We start from the raw sequence: 27,431 nt of genomic DNA, 5'->3' as shown, positions 1-27,431 counted from the left end.
GAGAAAGATTTTCATATGTTGGATTTGGGTGTTGAATATGTATCGCAACCTGTTCGGAAAGCCACACAAGGTCAGTGTGACGAAAACTGATTGAAATACACTTATAAAGCATGGCAGTCATAGTCTGTTACGTGGTAAAAAAGAGGAAAATACGGCACATTTATGAGCATCGCTACTCACAAAGCCTTATATTATCACAAAAAAAACAGTTTAAATATCAAAAGCATGAAGCGAATAAAGTAATTGTCTATCTATTCTAGAGCGAATATAGTTATTGTCCACATTAGTTTTTTTAATGTTGACATGTCAGCGCGTGGAGTTCTGACTTTAAGCTCCATACGTGACTTTAACTTATTTAATGCATTAAATTCCTTATAGCGGCAAAAATATTTATAAACGGCGAAAAAAATGTCGATGAATATAAATTATTCAGGAACATACTAGTCTCAGGATAAAAAAATGGTAAATTTTGAGATGCTGCTTTCAATATTCAACAAAAGTTGGGATATTTAACAGCATTTTGGTTCTCGTTTAATGTAAATGATTCAATTCAAAGTCCAAATTGCAAATTTGACAGTGTGCGTATAGTCTCATATAGGTTTGAAAATAAACGGGATGCTGATGTATAGACTTTACAGACCAGGAACCCCCTCTCTCAGCTCTACCAAGGACCCTCAATATAGAAAAAGCAGGATTTGTAGCACTTTAAAGTAGCTTTCATCCTTCTGTATAATATACAAATCATTAGCAAATATTTCTTCAAAATGTTTATGAAAATGCCATAAAAAATTCAAAGGGCCCCGGAGTACCTTCAGATGAATAAAGCTCAGTCTAGTAAGTTCTTAGTCTATAAAAAAAAAAAAAAAAAAAAAAAAAAAATCAAAGAATGATGCAGATTCAGGGAAAAGAACATCCTAAAGCTGTTCAATCATGTGTAATCAAAAAGAAAATCATTTAAAAAGTTATTTTATTTGAAATTATTTAAATACAAATAATATATATTTTCCATTTACAATGACAGTTTTCTTGTAAACAAAAGTGGCAGATACTGTTTACTAGGCAATTCACCCCTTTTTCTGGCCGGTGAGTTTCTGTGTATGTGAAGACATGTTTTTTTCATAATCTGTGCGCTTCAGTCACAGCATGAATTCTGAGGCTACAATCTTTTTGGAGCTATAATACTAAAATGTCTATTTATCTGTAAAACCTTTATCATTTTATAAAATTGGTTGTGAATGTGTGAGTTGCATGCAGCCAGAATATGACACCTTCCCTATGTCAAGAATGATCACACTGTGTTTATGCTAATAAACGCGAGGGGATATAAGTAAAATAATTTTCTACTCATTTTTGCAATTTTCCAAATATAACTATAAAATACATACATTAGCTATTGGGAACAAACAAGAAAATCCAATTTCCTGTCATAAATTCCAAAAAAAGAAAAAAAATTAAAGAGATTACCATTTCATACGCATTTCTACAAATAATTTCATATCGGTCAGCATAACCTCTCCCACTGATTGATAAATAAACGGACCAGACTAGTATTTTCACAACCACTAAATCAGCACTTCCAATACACTGTCAGACCTTCCACTGGTGCAAAATAACATTTAAATGGAACGAAAATAATCATATCCAAAAAAAAAAAAAAAAAGGCAAAATCTACCCTTAGTTTCAAGCCCTGTTGCATCCCTCCACACACAAAAACAAAACAAGAAAAACTTGCAGAAAATCACTGACCCTCAATTATTCCCATCACTCATATTGATGTTTTTGCATCACAAACCATTTGCAATATTTGTGGCCACTAAAAATTCTATACATTGAATAAGGCATTTATATTAGATGAGAGTGGAATGTAAAAATTATATATATATATATATAAAAAAAACAAAAAAAACAAATCTAACCTATCTATAATTGAGGCATACAGAAACCATGGGAAACCAAAAAGTCATTTGATCATTTTTTGGTTTAAATTCCTGTCTTTCGCTGCACTATGTCCAACAGATCTATGGGAAAAGGCCTGTACTTGTGTACATTCATGCTAGAAACATGGGCTCTTTGTAACAACTGCAGTCAGCAACAGTGAGGAGTTTTCTGTTTCCAGTTCAAAAAGTCAGTGGGATAAACATAAAAGGGCAAAAATTCACATTTCAATATTCCAAAAAAAAAAAACACCTTAGGCCATGTGGCAAGAAATCAGTCTGACATCTACCTGCTTATTTGTGAAACAGCGGCGCAATAGTTCTAGGTGAAGCAACATTAAAAGTTAAATCAGAACTAAACAGTAGACCTGGCTGTGGAATGTCTGCAGTCATTTTCGTGAAGCTGAGACAACCTGCGCTTGTGACGACAAGCTGGAAGATAGGTGAGATTTATAAATGTATTGAATTTCCACACTTGATGACAATGGAGACATTTTGAGATGCAAAACCCCTTCCCCCATAATTCCGGCTCAAGCCCTGAGCGCACCACGTCCTTGTGCTCACTCCAGATTACACTTCACACAGCCTCGTAAAAGTGGAAACACCTGGTAAATTTGATATCTAATAAACTACATAAAACTACAAAATGATAAGGTAGAAAACACCCTTGAAGCAGAAACGGTGACATTGAAAAATGACAGTCATGAGGTGTGTGATTTTTCAGCGGTACTCTGGTTTTTATTTTTTCCGACGCATTGGTTGGTCAGACATCTTTTTCGTCAAGTGGAGAGGAATCTGAAACACAGCTGGACCCCACAAATAACCACTGTGACAGCCCACCGATAACGACTGGATGAACGCAGGGAAAGATAACCAACAGTTCCTTAAGTCTTATTTTGATTGGCGAAATAAACGGTTCAGACACATTTGTGATTCATGAGCATTTTAAACAGGAAGATGGGGCGTCAACGTCCTTGTCTCCTGTTTGCCTCCGGTGTATGGCGGCCCAGAAGACGGCAATGGTTTGGGGCTATATGGGTGTGTGTGAGCGTGGGTGTGTGTGTGTGTGCGCGCGCGCATGAGTGGGCACATGGGTGTATGAGCTGTGCTCAAGTTTGCATGAAATGACTGGTTTAGTCGTTGTCTTCTTCATCTTCCTCAGACTCCTCAATGCCATCACTGTCCTCTGGGTCATCCTCCTCTTCCTCGGTTTCTGGGATATCCCACTGTGGGTGGTTATCCAACATGGCCTTCGCCTCGTGAACCTCCAGCTAAAACCAAACAAAATTAGGACCACAAAGATTCTTTATATATTGATAAACTGGAGTGGAAAATTCAGCTTTGCCATCACACAATTCAATTACATTTAAAATAGATTAAAATAGAAAACATTTAATTATATTAAATTATTTTATATCTATATTATTACATTTATATTAAATATTAATACTTTTATATTAAATTGTAATCATATTTTGCCATATTACTGTTTTACTGTATTATTGATCAAATAAATGCAGTTTTGGTGAGTATAAGAGACTTCTCTTTTTTTATTTTTTTGTAAATCTTACCGATCCCACAGTAGCGTGTCTATTTTTGCATAAAATATTTTAACATATTTAACAAAAATAATTTAACAAATAAGACAGAGCATTTCCAAAGAAGAGAATGGAGAAAAAAAAAAAAACTGACCTTGAGTGGCTTGACCTGATCTAATCCCATGAATGAATCTGATCTGAGAATCACAGAATATTGATAGTTTCCGGTTTTGGATGGAGCGGGGAATTTCAGTTCAACCTAAGGCAAACAGGAAGTTTACATAATCATTGGTCACTTTACACAACTCAGCAAAATCTAATATGGAGGAGTAATTGGGAGATATGGGGTGATTTATCACACTTTTGTTTATATCCTTGCATTCTCATGCTCCTCACAGACAGGAAGCACTCACTATGTCAGACAGAATTATGACAGGCATCTGGCTGTCCTGTAACCAGACAGAGACTGCAGTATGGAGGTTGCCTGGCAACAGGCTATGGGGAAAACTGCTGCGCAGGAGACTCTGCAGCTAGCACCATTCAGCCAGCCACTCACACACTCTCTCTCTCACACACACACACACACACACACACACACAGAGTAAAACATTCACTCCTATTATTCCTCCATTTTACTATATTATAATGGCAGCACACCATTTTGCAATTAATTTTAGTGATTTGTTTTTGCCATTATGCATTCCAGTTGTAAATGCTATTGTTTTCCTATTGTAAGACTTGCAAAAAAAAAAAAAAAAAAAAAAAAAAAAAAAAAATCACCTAATTAATTGGAAATGGAAGTGCACAATCCCACAATGACACAACCTAATGCCACGATTATCAACCAATTAGAACAATAAAGAGATTTTTGGGTTTCCACTTTCACTAATGACTTTCCATGATCAGTCAATTTTATGATTAATGGAAAAAGATTTTTAAAAATCATTATGATTCAGACTGATTCGCTAAATAACCATTTTGAACCATTCACTTCACTCACAAACATCGTCACCTACATTTAAAACTATTAAAAACATTTTGGTTAATTAAAATAAATCTGAAATAAAATTAAAAATATATAAATATTATATAAAAAACTTAAACTAAACAAAAATTAAAGTAAGTTTAAAAAAATGTTAAAGTTTAAACTATGGTTAAACTAAATTAGAGTAGAAACACTAAAAATTAAAACTGCAAAAAAAAAAAAAAAAAAAAAAGGTAAAAACAGAAATTAATTAAACCTAGATGGTAATATTAAATATATATATATATATATATATATATATATATATATATATATATATATATATATATATAAAACATTAACGAATTATAAGTGTATAAATTATCCTAAAGTAACCCGGTTCACAAATCAAATATCACTGATTTGAAAACACATTTTACTTCACACAACCATTACACAAGCGGAAAATCTAGCTGAGCACATTTTTTTTCTACAAATTTCCATGACTTAAAGAATTCCCAACACTTCCAGGCCCAGAAAACCTGGATACACTAAAACTCCATGACCGTCCAAACACTGAGCAACACAATTTCACCCTTTCTTTTACCTCTTTCAACTTTCCTCAATAAAAAAAAAAAAAAAAAAAAAAAGTGTGATAGAGCACTAACAGGTGGTTGTGGCCTCACCTCCTCTGTGTCTCTGAGTGTGCACACATGATTGGGCATAGACACCAGTGTCTGCTCCTTCCTATCTGCGATGTAGAGCCACCACCACTCCTGTTTCTCCTCAGGGAAGAACAGGCTGTAGACAGGGTGTGTGACTTTAGACTTGGTCTCCAATAGTGCCCTCTCACGACGCTGAATGCTCTGTTGTAGGGCCTCCCATTCCTATAGAAAAGACGTGCTGGTTATGGAAAGCTGCACTGCAATAACTACCATCAGCAGTCATTCATCCAAAGGGATACGACACGCACCTCCTCATCATCTCCGCCAATCTCATCCAACTCAGTGTCACTCTGCTTGTCGCTCTCCTCATCTCTCTCGCTGGGTGAGTCCTTATTTACCTCTGCTTCGTCTGATTCACTGCCTTTATCAGAGAGATCGTCCTCTTCCTCTTTTGATGCAGCAACTTCCTGTGAACGAAAACATAAGCGTATGCAATGGGATGAAAGATTTGTTTTTTCTGTCAATAATGTTACAGAAAACATGCATCATAGTAAAACTCATAGTAAGACTAAAATGAATGAATATGACATGTATATACACTACCATTCAAAAGTTTGGGGCTGGCAAGATTTTTTTATGTTTTTGAAAGAAATCTCTTACGGCTGCACTTATTTTATAAAAAAATACGATAAAAACAGTCATATTGTGAAATATTAGAATTAAGAAAACTGTTTTCTATTTTAATACATTTTAAAATATAATTTATTCCTGTAATGGCAAAGCTAAATTTTCAGCAGCCATTACTCCAGTCTTGAGTCACATGATCCTTCAGAAATCATTCTAATATGCTGATTTGCTGCTCAAGAAACATTTCATATTATTAACAGTGTTGAAATCAGTTTTTCAGGATTCTTTGATGAATGGAAAGTTCAAAAGAACAGCATTTATTTGAAATAGAAATATTTTGTAAAATTATAAATGTTTTACTGTCACTTTTATGCATCAATTTCATGATTAATAAAAGTATTAATTTCTTTATAAAACTTACTGACCTCAATCTTTTGAATGGTAGTGTATTTTGACTAAAACTGAAGGTTATTTTCATTAAAAGCCAAAAACTGTAAAAATGTGCCACTGAATCTATACAGAGTTTTAGGTTCCTTACATTTCCTGCCACATTGCCATTGGCCTGTTTGGCCTTGTCTCCCTTTGCTTGCTGTTGGGTGACTGGTTTCTTCTTAGTCAATTTCTTCTTTTTGGACTTGGCAGCTTTTTTAGCTCCTTTATTTTTATTGTGCCAACCTTTTGTTTTGTTTTTGGCATCACCTTGCTGCAAATTACAAAATAATAATTTTAAAACATTTCAGACATTTACACAAGATGTAAATATGCATTTTTAAATCATTATAATATTGTGTTTGATTAATGTGCAGCTTAAAAGCATTACTACCTCCTCTGAATTAGCTTCCTCAGTAGTAGTAGTAGTAGTAGGCAGAGGCGCATTGTCCTCTTTCTCGAACATCTCCTAAACACAAATACAAATTTAGTACAATGTTGTTGTGCATAAAGGATTCAAATAATAATGTATTTGGTAATAGATATGATAGTCTTGCTGAAATTAATTCTCTAACCAAAAAAAACAAAAAAAACAAAAAACAAGCTCAGCATTGACCTCTTGTGGATGCCTGCTGCAACTGCAAGGTGTCATTATCAACTAGCATAATATATACCTAACACACAAATAAGCTACTATAGTCGAGTAGCAATACCCATTCAAGTAAACATCTGGATGAGAAGTGGTGGCCTATGAGATATTCTCGTAAATGTACTACTCACAGACATTCTCTTCCTTGTCAGGGTAACTGTAACTGTGACAATGGATCCTGCTGTGATGTTATTGCTATCTTCATCATCCAACACTGTGGATGATAAAACAGAGTTAAAGCATTTAAATCACATGTAATGTTTGTTTTTTTATTGAATGTATGAGTATACAAACGCTGCTTAAACCCACCTTGAAGTTTGGTTTCCATGTTGATATAGGGGAAGCTCCCGAGGACCGCCATGACCTCATCATACTTCTCCTCCCCAAGGAATCTCAGCATGTTTCTCCTGTCAGAGTCCTTCAGACTGACCAGGTCCTGCAACGTCCGCACCTTATACTGAAAATGAGAGAGGGGAACCATATTTAGATATTTGCAAACCATAGTTTTTGCATAGCAACATGGGGTTTGTATTAAACTTATTAAGAATGCTGTAACACCTTTTGAGAAAGATGTACCTTTTTAGAGATACAGTATCGGAGGTGCTCCTCTTCAAAATGGGGCAGCTGCAGCAGAGGAGACTTTGCCTCCTGCAGTCCTTGAACCACCATCTGAGACAGCTTCATGCAGTTCTCTATGGACGTCAGCCTGGGAGCTCGAAGGCCTATAAAATCAAACACCAGCAAAAAAAAAAAAAAAACATGTTTTAATGTTGTATGATACTTTATATACACTAGTGCTTAAAAGTTTGGGGTTGGAAAGATTTTTAAATGTTTTTAAAAGATGTCTCTTATGCTCAGCAAGGCTGCACTTATTTGATTAAAGTACAGTAAAAACTGTTATATTGTGAAAAAGTATTACAAATTAAAATAACTGTTTTCTGTTTTATTATATCTTAAAATGTAATTTAATCCTGTGATGATGGCAAAGCTGAATTTTCAGCAGCCATTACAACGTTGAAAACAGTTGTGCTGCTTGATATTTTTGTTAAATCCATGATACCTTTCATCAGGGCTCTTAAGATGGATAGAAAGTTCAAAACAACAGCATTTATTTGAAAGATTTTTTTTTTTTTTTATTAATTTAAAGTCTTTACTGTCATTTTTAATCAATTTAATGCATTCTTGCTGAATAAAACTATTAATGTCTTTCAAATCAAAAATCATACTGAAGCCAAACTTTTGAAACCATAGTGTATATATTAATGAAAAAATTAAAGGGTTCGTTCACAGAAAATTGAAATTTCTGTCATTAATTACTCACCCTCATGTCGTTCCACGTGGCTGCAGTGGTTCAACCTTAATGTTATGAAGCAACGAGAATACTTTTTGTGTGCAAAAACAAAACAATAACGACTTTATTCAACAATTTTGTCTCTCCGCAGTCATTCTCCTACGTTGTTCACGTTGTAAACACAGTTCAGCGCTTCCGTGTTAGAATGGCAACTCAGTATTGGCCGATGCTGTTCATGTGAGCAGCACGACGCATGCGTGTGATGCTGACGCAGGAGCCGGCCAATAATGAGCTGCCATTCTGACGTAGAACACGGAAGCACTGAACTGTGTTTACAACATAAACAGCATAGGAGAATGACTGCGGAGAGACGAAATTGTTGAATAAAGTCGTTATTTTTGTTTTGTTTTTGCACACAAAAAGTATTCTCGTCGCTTCATAACGTTAAGGTTGAACCACTGCAGTCACGTGGACTATTTTAACGATGTCTTTAACGATGACTACTTTTCAGGACCTTGAATGTGGTAATTACGTTTCTATCTATGGGGGATAAAAACATTTTTTGATGCTGATTTCATCAAAAATATCTTAATTTGTGTTCGGAAGATGAACAAAGGTCTTACGGATATGGAACAACATGAGGGTGAGTAATTAATGACAGAAATTTAATTTTTGGGTGAACTAACCCTTTAAGCCTTAGTTCAACGGTCAGTATTTGAAAACATTGTTTTCAAGTTACCTCCTCTACTTGTTGCCATCATAGTGAGTTGACAGCCAACATTGATCATTTCCTGTAGTAAAGCAGGGCACTTCTTCACCACAAACCTTTGATCTGCAGAAGATACAAAACTGCCAATTAATTCACATTAATAACCCTAAATTATTTGCAAATTCAACATGAATAAAGTTCATGTAGCTCAACTAGCCGAGCATTAGCAACGACAAGGTCATGGGTTTGATTCCCAAGAAGCACACATACTTGCAATGTATAGCTTGAATGCTTTTGGATACAACCGTCTGCCAAATGCATAAATGTAATGAATTGTATTAGACAGGTAGTTGTTGTGGTATTATCTCACAGGAATAAATGTTGACACTTGAGAGGTATGTGTGAATGCTTACCCTCCTCTATGTTCTCAGAAACATCCATCCTGGCAAGGTGTGTAAGTAATAAGACTCGAGCCTTCAGGCTGTAGGGATAGCAGAACGGAGGTTCCTTCTTCTTAACATTAATGTTCCCCAGCTCCCGAATCAACTGCAAAAAGGAACACACACCCAGCATTACATTTAGGATAAGAAATTAATCATTATCCACAAGCCACTTCTTTAAGCACTTTTAAATCTTTGGCACAAAACGCATATATATGTTTAAACATTTTACCTGGGGAACTTCTATGTTGTCTGTTGGTCTTATAATGGCTTCTTTGTTACTACGAGGATCAAACTCAAATGCTGCTGTCAGAACCATCACCAATCCTGTCAAACAGAGGAGAGACTCAGTATGAGGACCCTAACGAATTCACAAAAGGATGTCAAAGTAGCTTTCTGAATGGTGACCTTGCATCCTTCTAGGTGTGCACTTACGTTTCATGTTCATTGTAGGTGTTTTGTACATAAAGTGCATAAAAAGCTGAGTTGTGTTGATCAGGATCTGATCACCACTGTAGCGGATGGAACGGTACCACCATGTGCCCTAAACACAAATGCACACATTATTATAGGGTTTATCAGTATATTAATCAATGGAAACCAATTAAAGGGTTTTTATACTACAGTCTCCAAAATGCTTGTACATAAAGATCCAACAAGGTACACTACTGTTTAAAAGTTTAGGCCAGGGGTCAGTGATAGCTTTTATTCAGCAAAGACGCATTAAATTGTTCAAAAGCAACAGTAAAAGACATTTACAAAGTTTTCAACATTAATAATATTAAGAAATGTTTCTTGAGCACTAAATTAGATCATGTGGATCATGTGACACTGAAGACTGGAGTGATGGCTGCTGAAAATTCAGCTTTGTCATCACAGGAATAAATAAAACTTTTAATTATATATAAAAATAGAAAACACTTATTTTAACCCTTTGGTGTTCTTCAGCCATTTTTGACTGAAAAATTTTACGTTTTTACTTCATCGAAATGGTACAAAACTTGGTAAAGTTTTGGCACTTGCTATGTGAACAATCAAAAAAAAAAAAAAAATCATGGACATAATTCAAAAAGGTTAAATGGTCCTGATAAAATAGTCACACTTGTGCTCCTCACGGTCAAAAATGGCCAAGGTGGAAATGAATGGGAGACGAATTTCATCTTGTGAAAACTTTTAGTACTGCGGCCAAACAAAATTTTACTGAAAGCTCATTTTTTGAGATATCAAGCTCAAATTTGGAACATAAGATTTATGATTTAGATTTATGGCTTTGATTTTCCTGCAGTTTTAAAGTAAAGTGTGTTTTTGAAAATATATATTTCATATAAAAATTGAAAATAGTTTTTTTTTGTGCATTTTTCATAACAATAAACGTAAAATTCTATCATTTTAAGTTAACTTTTTAAATCATTAAATAAATTGCCAAGTGCCCTCTTTAAAAAGAGACCAAAATTAAGTCTGTGCTCTAAAGCATTCAAAATTTATGACAGTTTAAGTTGGAAATTTCATTTTCAGGTCCATGCTCAAAAAGTGAATAAATGGATAATAACTACAGCGTAAATATAATTTAGTACCATAAAATCCCCTAAAAATACAAAATATTAAATAAAAAACATTATCGAACTAAAATATAGTACATTCATTTAATTGAAATAAAAACAAAATGTCGGTTTTTGACCGACATGCGAAGAGCACCAGAGGGTTAAATTGTAATAATATTTCACAATATCACTATTTCTACTGTATTTTTGATCAAATACATGCAGCCCTTGTGAGCATAAGAGACTTCTTTCAAACACATTTTAACTTTTGAATAGTAGTGTACATGTTTTCTATTAAATCTAAAGTCTAAGTTTTTGATCGCCACTAGAAGACTAGCTTACCACAACCACAGGAAGGATGACCATAAAAGCCAACCCATAGACCAGCAGCACCTGTAAAAGGCACAAGCAAACAGGTTTTGCCAGTTAGTTATTGCACTCTTGAGGCATTTATCTAATTTTTAGTTGACACTTAAAATGTGGTCAATATTTAATTGACAGCTGAAAAAAAAAAAAAATAGTAGGTGAACTTACCAGCATGGAATTTTTCTGGTCAACAATCCATGCAGGAAGAGCGATTCCAAAACTTGTCACTGATCAAGAGTGAAATGAAATGGAGATAAAGATGAGATTGTTTTTTCAGCACAGGCAATACTAAATGATCAATCAATAAGTTAACAAATTAATGAAATCGTCACCTCTTGGGCCATCAGGGTTGCCATATGTCTCCCAGTTCTTCCGTGATTCCTCATTAGTCAAACTGTGAGAAAGTATGAGTGTGGAAAACAATTTTAAAAACCCTGATGATTACATACTGTGCCATATTGACAAGTAATAGAAAGGTGCAGCATGGGTATTTCAAGAAGATTAAGAGTTTAATTCTGGCACAGTGGATGACATTTTTATAAATAGCTTTTATGAATTGTGTTGTGCTGCACCTATAACAAACACACTGCAATACAAACACAGACTCACACAGAAAAAATTAGTTGAAGCAGCCATAAATAACATGACATTAAATTTAAAAGGCAACTATGAATAAAACGAGTGGCGGCAGCAGTCGTCTTACGCTGAGTAAGCTTTAGCAAGCTTCATGAACACGGCCTCATCTCCACCTTTATCAGGATGGTGTTTTAGAGACAGAACTCTGTACTGCTTCTTAATCTCAGCAACAGATGCCCCCTAAACAGAAACATAATGGATCTATTAATCTTGAGAAGAAGCAGTTTAGAGATTAAAATGACAAAGAACAAGATTAACAAGAGAGAAAGCAAGAATGTCGTCCTTACTGCGTCCAAGTTGAGGACCTCATAGGGGTTATACTCCTGGTACTCTCGATCTAATTTAGACACCTTATAGGCCAGGAAAAGAAATACTGCCCACCCAAACAACAGGGCTGCTTTTCTAAAATGAAAAAACAGAGAAGTGAATTTTAGTTTGTTACCACAATTTACAATAAAAACAGACAGTAGCTGCTGTATTAAAACTAAATAGCCAAAAAGAGCAGAATTAAACCATGAAAGACAGGATGTGTCTGAATATTCCACGCATCTGATGCAAGCTTTGTGCTTTAAATAGTTGGTTCGGAGTTTTGATAAGTGACTGAGGTCCTTATTTTGCTGAAGAATTAATAATTTCTTAAATTTTGTCCACTGTGTGAGGTGCCACACCAATACACAAGTTGACAGAGTAAATTTTGAATTCGACCATCACAATCAAATGGATCTTGATTGCTGTCTGAAAATTCAGAAATCAAATCAAATAGTGTAATATCTGCTACAAGACCCCTGAACAAGCAAGTTTGAATTTGACCCTACACCTGGTCAAAAGCATTTTTTAAATTCATGATTAATATTGCATTGCTTTATGTGTGCTTATACAAACTGACAACCACAGGTGAATCACATTCAATTATTTAATATGAATTAAAATAATTTTTTTGTTTGCATTTCAAATAGGCTATATTTACATACTACGACTAACCTGACAGTCGTTTAGACAGGTTTTGTAACGACAACTAGTCTAAAATTAAGAAACCCTTAGAAAACATTTAAAATACTTAATTTATTATTCCAATATCCAAATATGATACTAAATCCCACAGAAAAAAGGGTTTCTATTTGTAACGTGCTGTCTTTGCATTTGATCATTACACATTATAAACAAGACAAACAGTCGCTGAATAAACGTTAGCCAATACAAACATATCTATAGAAAACAGTTGACAATGAATAGACAGGACCCATAAGAGCAAAACGAATCGCTTATTCAAGAATATCAAGTAGCCTATAAGTTAGCTGAGTCCAACATATAACGAGGGGTTGTGTTAACTGTAGCGTCCGTCATTTAACAAATCTTAAAAACACGGGTGGATAATTCAAAATGCTTTCTGACATTTTGACAGAAAAAAAAAACACAAGCAAGAACAAATTTTAAACCTAGCACGTCAATTTTCATATTGAATATATGTTTCTATATTCTTTAATATACTTAACATGCATAAACAGCAAATGTAATAATTCGTAAACAGATGCTGTTGTCCAAATGCAAATGTTCCCCAAAGCACACTATATACAAGCAGCTACTGCAGTTATAAAAATCTATGCATGTTAAAAACTAAATGCTTACAAAATGACAAGCAAAATTAGCTAAACTCCCCTGAAACGCACCAATTACACACAAAAATAATCACTTACTTAAGTGTTGGAACAATGCTCTGCTGTGATTTCATAAGCCGAAGGCGATACCACAGACATCTTCCATGAACTCTACGTAAAGTCTTCAACCGCAATTGCTCTGTGAATTAATTTACATAAAAGACAACAATGAGAAAAAAACAAAAACAATTGTGCAATATAATTCTCACTCACCATGCAAACAAACAGCGTGAAATTTACATCAAAAGGCTTTCGAAATTTCAATGGTTCACGTGACTTTGGCAGTTTGATACACGCTCCGAACCACTGATTCGAAAAAAAGATTTGTAAAGCTTTGAAGCTTCATGAAGCAGTGTTTTGAAATCGCCCATAACTAGATATTGCTGAATAAAATCGTTATTTTGTTTTTTTGGCACACAAAAAGTATTCTCGTTGCTTCATAACATTAAGGTTGAACCACTGTAGTCACATGAACTGTTTTAATTATGTCTTTAGTAGCTTTCTGGGCATCTGAAAGTGTTAATTATCTTGCTGTCAATGGAGGCCTCACTGAGCCATTGGATTTTATCAAAAATATCTTAATTTGTGTTCTGAAGATGAACGAAGGTCTTACAGGTGTGGAACGACGTGAGGGTGAGTAATTAATGACAGAATTTTCATTTTTGGGTGAACTAACCGTTCAAGCATTTAATCTTCTATGTAGCCTGCAGAAACTACATGCCATTGTCTGCAATTATTACGGCTGGATTCATTGTTGTGAATTACTTAATAGCATGTCTATCTGTTGCATGTAAACAGCATGTAAATGTAAAAAAGATAAATATGCAGTTAATGAAAGAGTACAATTCACAAAAATACATTTCACAACACATGCTGGAAAATTAGTGGGAGTGGCACTGCCATGCAGACGGAAAAGAAAGAATAAAAAAATGCATTACATTATATTATATGATCAGATTAGTTGATCTTTAAGCAATGTGTTTGGCAACGTAAACAAACGAGGACATACGAAAACAAGCCTATTAAACGGATGACCACTATATTTAACGTAGGTAGCTGGTGTGCGAAGGTAGCATAGCTCAAATAGTTAATAACCCTGAAAAGCCTCATTTATAGGTATCTGCTGCATTATTATCCATTACTGACACTTCAAAAAAATACTGGAAATATCCAACCTAGTCTATTTGATTTGAGTACGGGTCAGCTGCTAATGCCACACATTAACAATCTAGCGAGCACTTGGTGTCATTTCTGGATTTACCCTCGGCATTCGTTTTATTAAATACTGCAATGTCAACAAATATTCCTCGCAGAGGATGCAATCTGGTTATCAGGGCTGATCAGCAAGCGACAGGTAACTGGTTAGCTGGTAGTGCATTAGCATATGGGGCCTTACCCGCATTCTGATCCCGGGGCCAGAGGTAATAGGTGGCTGGGATGACTATTAGTCCCACAAAGGACGTGAGAAAATAGAAAAAAGTGTTGCCACTGTCGTCGTACTGAAACTGCTGTCCAGCCATTTCGCAGCGGCACTAAACCCCGATTTTTTCTACCTCCTTGCCGCCGTATCAGTCGCTCCACTGTAGGACTAGACACATATGTGGGTGAGGGAAGCCAGCATCCACGCACTTTCTGCCACGATAGCGATTGTTTTCAAAACAAAAGTCCCCTGGTGTTCCTATTATTTTTATTAAGACTTTGGCCGCCTAAGTTGATCATGTAAAATTGGGTGGGTATTTTTAAAAACGCATTTTATGTTACAGTACTCCGAAGCTGTTGGCAGCATAAATGATTAATATATCTTTACGCTCAACATGAACATTGACATTTATTGTGGCATGTTAATAACGCTTCGCCGCTTGCTGTCGTAGTTCTTCTGAAACACGAAAAACCTGTGCGCCGTTTTTAGTAGTGTACGTGTTCTACGCATGCGCGTTATAGTAGTAGTATGTTTTTACACAATTTGCATTTTTAGATTTTTTTTTTTTTCAGTTTTTAGTACGCTTCCTTTTTGTAATTTGAAAGCCAATAAAAACTTCAAATCAGGGTTTTTAATCTTTACAGGACACCTCACACAGGATCTCAGCCAACCCAAGGACCTCAGATTGTTTTATTTAACATTTTATTATTATTAAATCGAAATACATTACATGTTAGAAAGATTACATACAGTAGAATGATTTTCAGATTAAAACTTTAGACCCTTGATGAAGAGTATGGTTTTATTAGACAAACATTTTTTTTTAATATATGTATTTTTATGACATATCACTCTAACATAGTAGTGCATATAACAAAAAAATACTGTGATTTTTTTTTTACTTGTTTACCTTATAATCTAAAGTAAGACATTTCAACATAGCCTATTGCATCCATTATCAAACTGAAAATAATTTTCTAATTGAACATACATTTTCTTTTTTTAGTGGTTCGCCCAAGTAAGGCTGCAATGTCTTGTCTTTTAGATATTCCACCAAGACTTCCAGAGTGTCCATATGGTAGTTCATGGAAAGGTTTTTGGGTTATGTCATCTACCACGCAGTCCACTGGCACATTATACGTTTCTAGGAACATGTTGTATAAAATACAGCAGGCCTTCACAGCTATGCTAGTTTGACAAATGGAATGCTTCTGCAGACACCGGAGCCTTTGAAAATGAGATCTCAGGGTATGGATGGAGCCTTGCACCACTGCAAGAGATGACTGCACTTTCTTGTTATAACTTACTTTTTTCTGTCCGACTGTTCCATAATCAGGGAACGGGGTCAGGAAGTGCTCTGAAAGTGGGAAGGTGGAATCACCTATGATGTGCTTGCCATGTAGGAGAGCCACGGGGTCTTCCTGCAATGCCTTGCCAATCTCTGTGGCTAACAGCACTCTAGAGTTATGCCAGTTTCTAGGGTGCTCTGCGGTCACATAGGTAAAACGACCCTTGTGGTTGCAAAAGGCCATGAGTTTTATATAATACAACCCCTCCGCATCTCTGTATACCTCTGGATCTGGCACATCGGAAGGCTTCTCAATAGGAATAAAACCCGTTCCTACTACACAGAGCGTATCTGGTAACCCTACAGTAGAAAAGAACCCCAGCACAGACATTTCTGCTTCCTCCCCCTGAGGCCAGTGAATTTTATTAGCCAAATTGCTGGTAATAAGGGTGCAGAATTCATCCAGCTGATCACAAATGAGTGATTCTGTGATGTGGAAGCGATTTGCCACACTGTGGTAAGACTCTTGGGTAGAAAGAGCCCATAGAGCAGCAAGCACAGCATGCCACACTGTCCATCCCTCTTGCATAATGGAAGTCCATTTACAGGGTGCCAGCAGCCGTACCAACTCCTACGAACACAAAAAGAAAAGAACAATTTGTTTACAAAATACAAATGAGATTAGCAAAAAGTAGGAACAGCTTTAACTTAAGTACCTCAGTTTGAGTTGGCGTCAGCTGGAAGTGACTCTTAAACTCACTGATTGTCAAGCTTTGCAGCACGGTATTGAATACTTCTCTTTCTTCCTCTCTGACATGTGGAAAAGTAATAATGTTAGAGCATTTATCTAGCATTTCATTATAAAGATGTCTTGACGTCAACTTTCTTTCATCAAATGCTGTGTGGATCATCTTACCTTTGCAGATTATCACTTTGTTCAGATTTCAGTTTAATTCTGTTTAAACATAAATAATATCAATAATAATTTGAATCATTAGTTTTTTCCTGCTGGAAAAACAATAGCTTTTTGGTTGCTGGTCATCATTAGCTGGTGATCTTCAACCAGCAGCTAGCCAAGGTAGTCAAGCTGCTTTTTAGAACATTGTAGGCAGTCAGCCAGCAAATGAAGAGCGACCACGTTTGAAACATTACCAGATTAAGAAGGATTTTCAACAGGCTGGACAGCAGAATGAATATATCCAATAGTCAAACAGTTGCAAGCTATAGTCTAGTAAGAGGCGCTATGGTGTTTGTTACTTTACTAAATGAAGCAACAACGGCAAATATATAGAATACACTTTTTATTTACCTGGCTTTCCGACGTTTGCGAATCGCATTTTTCTTGTAAAATAAGAAATCTTCAGCATCATAACTGTCTGCTAATAAAAAAGCAATACATGTCCCCAGCGCCATGCTTTCCGGACTCAAGTTATTTGTTATTTCAGAGTAATTTATTTATTTATTATTTCAAACACTCGCTGGTGTCTGGAAGTGTGTTTTAAGCTGAAAATTGCTTAAAACGTCTTAAATGTTGAGGTTAGCTGGTAGCCTGATATGGAAACATGTGAAATGAGCATCGGTGCTGAACCGTCTCCTTCCTCAGATAAATTCCGCTTTTGTTCACACTTCAAGCCCCAGTTGGCCCACCTTGGACCAAGGTATTCGGCGGGCCCAAAACCCGTCGGCCCTGAAGAGAGGCACGACCAACCCCGTGAGTGACAGTGGAAACGCGACTGGACCAGGTACGCAACAGCACGCTCGCTTTTGGCCAGACTCGACAGTGGAAACGCGGCTACTGATACAATGTCGCCCTCTTATGGCAAATCCATCAAAAACGTCAGTGGTTCTCTGAGAACCACTGATATCTCGATATTCCTGATGGATTGAGAACTTTTCCTCCCGAATGTGAGTGGATACTACTGTGACTAACCAACCAACTAGGCTGAACATATCTTAAATCAGCCCAAGATAGTTAGCTGGTCTTATCTGGTTTAAGTTGGTCGCCAGCCTGGCCAAGCAGGCATTCTGCAAGATTAGAATAGATTCTGGTCTCCGAGAGCGACCAGCTAAAACCAATAAACTGACTAGCCTAAAAACCAGCAAACCAAGTTATTCTGGCCTAATGTGTTTTTGTTTTTGTTTTTTTCCAGCAGTGACGGCATGAAGAAAACATATCTTGTGTCAATCTATTAATTCAATAAAATCACATTCCATCGATAGATGGCACCAGAGTAATACAATCTGATTTATGATTCATCTCCATGTAATGTAGATAGAATCTTTATGGTTCAAATAGGGTTCAACTGTTAATAAATTCCACATTATTTACAAAAGACATCAAGTGTGTCTGTGTTGATATGAGAGACAGAGTAAAAACGAAAGGAAGTGATCATGCTCAAACCCTCCTCAATAACCTTTGCCATTTCCTCTTCAATCCCATTGACCTGAATGATGATGGCAGCACAAAATAACAAATGAGAGCTACAGTGATGAGACTGCTTACTTCAGACTTGAGAGATGCTCTTACCGTCCTGCGTTAATCAGACAGAGTTAAATATGCAGGGAGTAATTGTGTAGGTCACAACCCTCATCTTAATTTACACATTATTACATGGAGGTTATGCACTATAAGGCCATAAATCTGTATAAAAATCAACCATAACAAGTTGCATGGAAATTAAGAAATTAATTTGGTTTCGTGCCCAAATATAGCCTATTACGTTAATTTTCTTTTTACAATGAGGGTCATGGTTATTTCAAAACTTTATTACTGTTAGGATTAATTCAGTAGTAGAAATGGTAAAATAAGGATCATGTTCATAATATTTATTATTTGTGTTCATGGTCTCAGTGCATTTGTAGGCTAATCGTTTGAAACCAAAAGTAGAAATTTGATCCTAAACATAATTTATTACGCGAGACTCTGGACGGGTCGATCGGCCTTCAGGGATCAGACATGGCGTCGCTACTATCAGACAGTTCGTCTGGGTGTAAATGTATTAATATTACTGTGATATTTTTGCAGGGCTCGTCTTGTTGCTGAATATTTTGTACATTTTAATGGACTGTTTTCTTTCTTAGATTCTTAAAAGTTTTAAGATAATATACAAGTAACATTGCTTAGTAAGAATACGAAATTAAGGAGTAAACAAACATTAGCAAACAGAGTAAAAAAATATTAGCATCTTGAGTTCAGTGTGTAAGCCTAACATCATGGATATGAATATATATAGGCTTATAAGTGGAACAAATTATTTATTTTATTCTTTGCTTTCTGTTATGTTGTACTGAGCTATTCAGATGCCAAAACCATTTTAGAAATAGTCTTGAATGCAGCTCATCATTGATGGAGATGAAGCACCACAGTCGCCACCTATTGCCTCCCTGAAATCTTGTCTATTATTTTCCTCAAGAGGCTTTATAGCCGTCTTATCCAGCTGATGGGTGATGCACTGTACCCAGAGATGAGTGGGCAAGGGTGCCCAACAGGGTCAGATGTTTCTGCCCTTATGCCACAGCCCCTTATTCAAAAGCTCTTATTCTGCCAGACCCCCTGAGTCTGTGTAAGCCTTGCCGACTGTGATCCCATTGTCTTATTAAAAGAAGCTACAGGGGACAGAAGTCATCCACCTTAGGTTTCTGACACACCAATCAGCATCTGCGATGTCTCCTCCAGCTGACCTCTCATATGACCTTTGTAATGAGGTGAAGCATTTACGAATGATCAGTGGCAAATAGAGGCTGGAATGGAGAGCTCTGCAGCCATCGGCGGTGCTAAGTGACCACTGTGATGAAGTGATTCTATATAATCTATCATAATACCATAATCCCATGATCTTCAGACTTTGACCCTTATGAGGTCATAATGGCCCCTTTCATTCAGTAACACATGCTGGCTCTTAAGTGAGAGTTCTCTAATTATAAAGATATATTTCTCCAACAATGCACCATATTCAGCTTTAGCTATATTCACTAAAAGGTTTGCATAACTACCAAAGTTGAACAAAATAAGAATACTATGTGAATTACGTGTATGTGTATTACGAAATGACATTACATTAAAAAAAAAAAAAGAATTAACAAAGAATTGTTTTCTTAGTCAATTCCAATTAAAGCTCCTTGGAGTAGATTATGGTGCTTGGAAACAAGCCAGAGGGGTGATAATGAACTCAATTCACATTACTATATATATTGCTGTGCTAAGTAAATTATACATATGAACTATAAATATACAAAAAACATTTAGAATGAAGTGTCTTTTTATTATTTGAAATAAAATTACAGCTTTACAAAAGGTGAAAATATACGACATTTTGTTAGTATACAAATTCTTCTTACAAGCACAAACAAAGCAATCATCAACAGACAAGAATGATTTCATTTATAATGACAGGTCATCAAAAATCCTAATGGCAACTTTAAAACAAAATGCAGCAGCAATATTCAGTGTTTGTTGGATTTTAACCCCCCTGCTGAGTTTCAGGCTTAGGGTTATTTCTTAACAGGCTCATTGCTTAAGGTCCAAAGTCACTGCTCTGATTCTTATGGGGGCAAAACGTGATGAGGGATAATCTCATATTCTCCACCAGTTTTCCCTCATCCTCTCTAGGGTCACACATCTCAAAAGGTATTTCAGCTTTTGCGTCAGTTCGTCGAACACGTGGCCATAAAATTCGGCCGGTTGCTACATTTGGCAGTCAGGTCAGGAGTAATGACTTTCACCAATGCTTAACGGATAATGGCATTGCAGGGATGAAAGCTGTCATTCTTGTTAGACATTGCACTCATGAGCGTGTATGAAAAGGCTATTTTTCCCCACATCTTCCTGTACGATCATATGATTGGACAAATCAAGCAAAATGCGCTTAACGGGCAGTGTGATAGGCAATGGCTCGGCTCCATAAGACCAAAAAGCCAATGCAGCTTAAACGGATGTGTTGTTATGATTATTCGGCCAAGTAACTTTATCCTACATTTAGATTAGCTGCTAATGACTGGGGAAACAGGCGCTTTGTAATCCAAGGAAAGTCCACGTAACCATGAAAACAACGAGCCTGTCAATCCCACCAAGGAAGGCTTTAGGAGTTAAGCACAATTAACATATTTTAATAGAGGCATGAGGAAACTAGTGGATTGAAAACTATTTCACAACTACAAAAGTATGCAAGGGGTTTTCTTATAACTTTCACTTTACATCATATAACACTCTCAGCAACAGGCAACATGAGAGCTGAGGAAATAAATCAATATCATTATTAATTAAACTTTCTTATTCCATGCCTATCTCTTTGGATTAATTAGTCTACTGTGTTGATCAAACATTTAAATGACAGTATCTAACCATACAATGAGGTAAAGACTATGGCAACTCTATTGTAAAATAAAAAGCAAATCAAACAAGCACATGGACCATCTAAAAGGCTTCATGTTGCCTCTTCCATCTTTTACTTTTCTCCTCTACTCACTACATACACCTTTGACCCTGAATAAAGTATTTGTTACAAGACCATTCTCTAATGCACATGGAGTGCTTCTAGAAGTGATACCGTCGCCATGTAATACGTGTGTGTCATGTGCGTGTGTGTGCGGGCATTCGTTACTACCTAGGAAAATAGAGAGTATAAAATGTAACATGCTCTCTTAGTGCAGTAAAAATGCAGCATAATCAGTTTCATGTAAAAGATAAAGCTTCCTCTTCTCATGATCACATCTCTTTCATACCTTAAATACAATAATTTAATACCAACATCCTTTGTAATTATTGAAATGCTCACTGATCCTCTCTGAAAAACAATAGAATTATCTTTTTTAACAGGAAAAAAAAAAAAAAAAAGCGCCATATTTAAATTAGTAGTGCAAATCACAAATAGTGCAAAACAAAACAAAAAAACTTCTTAAATAGAATAAGAGAATGTGATCAGAGCAGCTGGAGAACATCATAGTCTTTGATCTAGGAAGCGCATGGAGTCCAGGAGAAGACATGAACCCCGTCCATCCATGCTAAAAGTGTCTGTTGGTTTATCAGAAGAGGTGAACCAAAGATGTGTGCCCTCTCTTCCATGCCTCATCTCCACTCAGCTGAATTTGTCTTGGATATTCATTAGGCTGCTGCTGGACTTGGCTCTTTTGGCTGTGGATCAAGATGAAGGAATAGATTAAACCCGACTGGCAGGAGAGGAACAGAATACTCAATGCAGAGACTTTTTCTCAGAACATTAAGAACACCGTTTGTGTGCTACAAGATGCTACAAGTAGTAGTGTTGTTGATCTATGTCTGAGGCAAATACTGTCTGAAAGTAATTGACTGTAACACTGTCGAACACCTCTGTCCTTTTCCTTGAACGTTCTGCAGAGACAATTTGCACGGCTAGGCAAGTTACTCACGGTGTATGAGCTTGCGTTTCTTTTGTTCCGAGTGCAGGAAGCTGCTTAAATAGAAGATGATGGGGAGGAAGAGCATGAAGCTGGACACTGCGATGACAGCCACCGTCTCTTCCCGAGGGACCGAGCAACTAAAGTTTGCACTCCACAACCGCCGTGTCATGTTCATCTGAGAAATAGTAGTAGTAGTATAATTTTATTTAATTCCATGTCAGCATCTGAGGCTACTTTCATGGCAAAAACTCAATTACAAAAATACAAATAGCACATAAATACAATAAAAACCAAGCAAACAAACAAACACTCATTTGAGAAATAAGTGAGGTAATCGGTTTCACAATTTCTAATAGCTCCAATCTTTATCTGCAACCATTAAGGCTGCATCATAATGTCCCCAAAAAAAGATTTATTTTTTTTAGCCGATCTCACGGCAATTCGTACGTATTTTACAAGGTGGTTAATTCGTACAAATTTGTATGTTTTTTGCTAAATCGTACATATTTTACGGGTTGAATTCGTACGAATGAACTACCCCTTACCCCGCCCCTAAACCTACCCGTCACTGGGGTTTAGACAAATCCTATGAATTCATAGGAGTGAGGTCATACGAATTAGCCACCTTGTAAAATATGTACGAATTGGTCATGAGATAGCGTTGGACTATTTTATCCAAAGCAAAATACAATGAATTTTATTATGCATGTTTACACTACACGACTTTTAAAATCTGAATATAGTTTAAAACACTAGGTATTATACACTTGTCGACTTTGTAAATGATTACAGAGGAAAACTGGGCATCATTTACTACCAAACTCTCAAGGTGTCCCAAACACAACAAAAACTCCCACAAGCTGCACCCCAATTCAGAGGCTGCATCCTTTGAAAGCTGCATTCATAGGCAAAATGCGTCACACCGGCGTGATAAAGGATGTCCCGATTCGAAGGCTCCTTCGAACGCGACCTACAAATGCATCCTTCATTTGCCTGGCCACAAAGGATAGAACGAGTGGATCCTTCGCATCCTAGCCTATTCCAAGATTCATTGCACTGGTAATGACTGGATTTTTTGAGAGAAAATGCCAGATTACCCTTTTAAATGTAAGTATTGGGTTTCAACTTACCCAAATATCGATATTAATGTACAAAAAACAAAAACTTTCAACTGTTGACTTACATATTACTAAGACGCCATTTTATAGAGTTTATACCAGAGGTCTTCAACCCTGCTCCTGTCCTGCAAAATTTATTTCCAACCTGCTTCAGCACACCTGCCTGTGATTTTCAAGTGATCCTGAAGAGCTTGATTAGCTGGTTCAGGTGTGTTTGATTAGGGCTAAACTCTGCAGGACAGTGGGTCCCCAGGAGCAGGGTTGAAGGTCTCCGGTTTATACTCTTTATTATGTACATAAATGGACCAAGGTGAAGAGATTTAGTCAGGTTGAAAACCCTGTTTTGTTTTCAGAAAGTTTAATATAACTTTCAAAAAAAGTACAGTACAAAAGTTACTTGCACTCATCAACGGCAGCGGTCACAGTTGCTAGGCAACAAGAGCAATCCTCCGTAGGCTAGACCATCCCAATTAACAACGCTCGGTTCGACCTTCGCAGACTTCGAAGGATGCAGCCTGTGAACTGGCACACAGCTACAGAAACATTCACTTCATTGCTAGGAGAAGCTTGACAAATGAAAACAATATGTGTTCTAAAATCAGCTCAAAATATCAAACATGTTTGATATCTTCCAACTGGATGGAATCGTCAACACAGACTTCCCAATATGTGCAGACTGATTTGTTGAGACTGCTAACTGGGGCAAAATGGGTAAAAAAAGCAGTGTAGTGTATTCCAGACTTTAGTTGTACAGATGTAGGGCTATACAGGGTGCTGTTTCACAAATCTCCCAAACTTCCACATAGTAAAACTTCATTTACTAATAACTTCTGGACTGTTTTTGTGTTTGTGTATATTAGTGCGTACTTACTGCGTCTTCTATATCAATGCAGAGTGTTTGGTTTTTCTCCATTCTACCATAGAGATCGTTCAACCTTTTGTATGAGGCTTTGCAGTCTTTGCACAGTTCCGAGTAGTTCCTCTGTTTAGAGAACAGGATACTCTCAAACTCAAGGATTTGTTTTAACTGAGCTTATGTCGATATAAGTGCATCATTTGATATTACCTGATATTGCTCAAAGCAGGAGAGTGACTGATTCAAAGTGGCCATGAAGTACACCGTATCATTGGAGAGAGCCTCTTGATCTCCAGTCAGACATTCTAATGAGAGAAAAATATTTGAATTTTAAAAATCATAACTTTAAATAAATAAAATTGAATAAAAACAAAATCAAAAACTGACAATTTTTTCATATTGCAAGTGGTGATAAGTATATCATCTAGTTAAACAGTGAAAATGAAAGAAACATAAAGGGAAGGATCTGACCAAAAGCCAGTTTCAGTTGAACCTACAATGTTTCAGGTTATGTTACTTACGCTTGCATTCTGCTGATATCCAGATCTCATTTATTTTGATGAAGAGGGTATAGAGCAACATTAACCTATCAGAACGCATCAGACTGTCATGGCAACTGACATTTCCAGGCCCAGGCTATGAGAACAACATATAATCACATAAGTTATTAAGCATTAACTTCTACATCTGCAGGCCATAACTGATTTTATAATAACAGTGTGTGTACAATGACAAAAATATCCACTAACCAGCATATGTGTTAATCAAAATATAGACAGCATGTACTGGCATCTTTAGCTAATTTGTTCAGTTTAAAAGGTGCAATAAGAAGATGATAATGATGTGTAACTATTCAAATGGACTTTAATTATTTTAAAATAACTTAAAATAGCTCTTTAAGCTCGCAAAAAAAAATCCAGAATCAATGTGAGTCAGGCTTGTTGAAACACTCTGAACACACACAATCACGAGACATGAATGCATGTGACCAGCGGGGGGAATCCTGTCAAACCATTTATAGGCACATTTAGTGTTATAGATGGACAATTAGAGTAAATTAATCTTGCACTGAGCACTTACTTGGTCAGACGATATATTTGTATATATTTTCTCCAGACTGTTGAAGTAAGTGTAACAGTTCTGACAGATTTTGACAGGTCGTGCGTAAAACACCAGACAGTTAGCGTAAGTCACGTAGCGTTGACCGTAGATACGAAGCAGTTCAATACAATACTCGTTCACTTCCAAGTCCTCTGGAAACGTAGATGAAAGACTGAGAGAGTGGAAGAATCCCAAACGGCTTGCCTGTGAAACAGGAATGACTGATGATGGAAGCTTTATTACACCATCGACACTCGTTTCCGATGGGTAAACCGAACAGTTAGCAACGGCAAATAATGTAATCGTCCATCCTGCAAATAAGCATGATACCACAAATGTACATTTCGTTAACAAATCCATATCTTTTTGACTCCAAATACAGAACGCTGTTGCTTTGCCAGACTCTACACAGCTTCCTGTTTTCTTCCCTTTCTACGTCTCGGTCACATGACTAGGGTAATCTCGCGATGGACGGGATTTTAAATGACAGGTGAAATTGAAAGAAGTGAAAATTGAGCCCAGTTTCAGTAATTTCCAGTTGTTTTGTGTCTGTACAGTTTACTATTTAAAATAAACTATTCGCTTTAATTTAGATTCTCATTTCACAGTTGAATCCTATAGGCTGCTCCATCTAACACTGCACAAGTAGCCTATTACAGAAATGTATTCAACATAACATATGTGTGACGATGCCCATTTGTTTTATGAAATATACATTTTTACTTTTTATTACTGTATTTAGCCTGCTTGGACACTAACGTTGTAAATTCTCAGTTGTTATTAGGAAAATATATGGCGCAGTTTGGGTTTTTTCGTCGGTTTTTGATCACACACACACACACACACACACACACACACACACAGGCTAATAGCCTATAGTCTATTTATTTTAATTTTTACCCACTAATGCACTCTAAAAAAAAATGCTGGGTTAAAAACAACCCAAGTTGGGTTGAAAATGGACAAACCCAGTGAATGGGTTGTTTTAACCCAGCAGTTGAGTTAAATGTTTGCCCAGCCTGCTGGGTAGTTTTATTTAACTTAACTATTGTTTAAAAATGACTGTATTTCTTGCTTAAAATGAACCCAAAATATGTTGGAAATTAACATTTATTAATATGTTTAATAAATGAAAATGTATTAATAAGTTTAATGAATAATAATTAAACAATAAACATTTATTAAATTGCTTATTAATAAATGTTCACCTTTTGATTATTATTGTTGCCTCTAATAATTATGAGTCTAATTTTTAATTTCCAACTAGTTTTGAATTCACTTTAAGCCAGCCATAGTAATTTTTAAGTTGGGTTAAAACAACGCATTCACTGGGTTTGTCCATTTTCAACCCAACTTGGGTTGTTTTTAACCCAGCATTTTTTAGTCAATTTTAAAAGGTCCGCATGATAAAAAAGTAGCCAACAACATGAACGCAAAATCTGGATTAAACACCCTAACTGTATTATTTTTTGTCATTATTATATTCTCTGTGTGTTTGGAGACAGTGGGTTTATAAGAACACGCGCTTCATCCTCTCTCTTCTCGGTTTTTGACACCGCGTGCAATTTTGCGAATGTGTTAGCGCGCGCGGCCAAAAAATAATTACGGAGTCAAGGTAAACGATCTGGGCTCCGATTCTGATTGTGTTAATTGTCGCAAACCCTCGAATCAAGCCACTGCAGTCAATGGTCTTTAATGTGAAATTAGTGCCTCTTGATAACTTGCAGTCCACGGCAATTCTGCAGTCATGAGAGCCTGATGGAAATGGGGGACTCAGAATGCCTCGCATTAAGGGCTATTCTACTGCGTGCGCTGATGTCTGAGGGTAA

At 36.4% G+C, this 27,431-nt stretch overlaps 3 protein-coding genes across 3 annotated transcripts; all 3 read right to left on the bottom strand.

Moving 5' to 3' along the window:
* Positions 1 to 950: 950 nt before the first annotated feature.
* sec63 (SEC63 homolog, protein translocation regulator) lies at positions 951 to 15,095 on the bottom strand. Its single transcript, XM_051874850.1, has 20 exons — positions 14,841 to 15,095; positions 13,484 to 13,583; positions 12,077 to 12,191; positions 11,857 to 11,969; positions 11,486 to 11,547; positions 11,322 to 11,380; positions 11,130 to 11,180; positions 9,682 to 9,790; positions 9,479 to 9,573; positions 9,220 to 9,352; positions 8,837 to 8,929; positions 7,383 to 7,528; positions 7,116 to 7,263; positions 6,938 to 7,020; positions 6,552 to 6,626; positions 6,267 to 6,431; positions 5,410 to 5,568; positions 5,123 to 5,323; positions 3,627 to 3,731; positions 951 to 3,205 (listed from the first exon to the last, which is right to left on the bottom strand). Exons 1-20 carry the CDS (start codon positions 14,962 to 14,964, stop codon positions 3,068 to 3,070), a joined length of 2,274 nt encoding a protein of 757 aa, XP_051730810.1. The 5' UTR covers positions 14,965 to 15,095; the 3' UTR covers positions 951 to 3,067.
* Positions 15,096 to 15,526: 431 nt separating this feature from the next.
* si:ch73-257c13.2 (putative nuclease HARBI1) lies at positions 15,527 to 18,085 on the bottom strand. Its single transcript, XM_051874851.1, has 4 exons — positions 17,462 to 18,085; positions 17,069 to 17,107; positions 16,869 to 16,962; positions 15,527 to 16,783 (listed from the first exon to the last, which is right to left on the bottom strand). Exons 1-4 carry the CDS (start codon positions 17,563 to 17,565, stop codon positions 15,842 to 15,844), a joined length of 1,179 nt encoding a protein of 392 aa, XP_051730811.1. The 5' UTR covers positions 17,566 to 18,085; the 3' UTR covers positions 15,527 to 15,841.
* Positions 18,086 to 20,393: 2,308 nt separating this feature from the next.
* On the bottom strand, positions 20,394 to 26,054 carry ostm1 (osteoclastogenesis associated transmembrane protein 1). Its single transcript, XM_051874195.1, has 6 exons — positions 25,582 to 26,054; positions 25,023 to 25,137; positions 24,712 to 24,806; positions 24,517 to 24,627; positions 22,537 to 22,702; positions 20,394 to 22,282 (listed from the first exon to the last, which is right to left on the bottom strand). Exons 1-6 carry the CDS (start codon positions 25,960 to 25,962, stop codon positions 22,227 to 22,229), a joined length of 924 nt encoding a protein of 307 aa, XP_051730155.1. The 5' UTR covers positions 25,963 to 26,054; the 3' UTR covers positions 20,394 to 22,226.
* Positions 26,055 to 27,431: the final 1,377 nt, after the last annotated feature.

Source organism: Ctenopharyngodon idella, chromosome 20 (genome assembly GCF_019924925.1).
Source record: "Ctenopharyngodon idella isolate HZGC_01 chromosome 20, HZGC01, whole genome shotgun sequence".
Taxonomy (NCBI): domain Eukaryota; kingdom Metazoa; phylum Chordata; class Actinopteri; order Cypriniformes; family Xenocyprididae; genus Ctenopharyngodon; species Ctenopharyngodon idella.
This window is presented reverse-complemented; position numbering and strand designations above follow the sequence as displayed.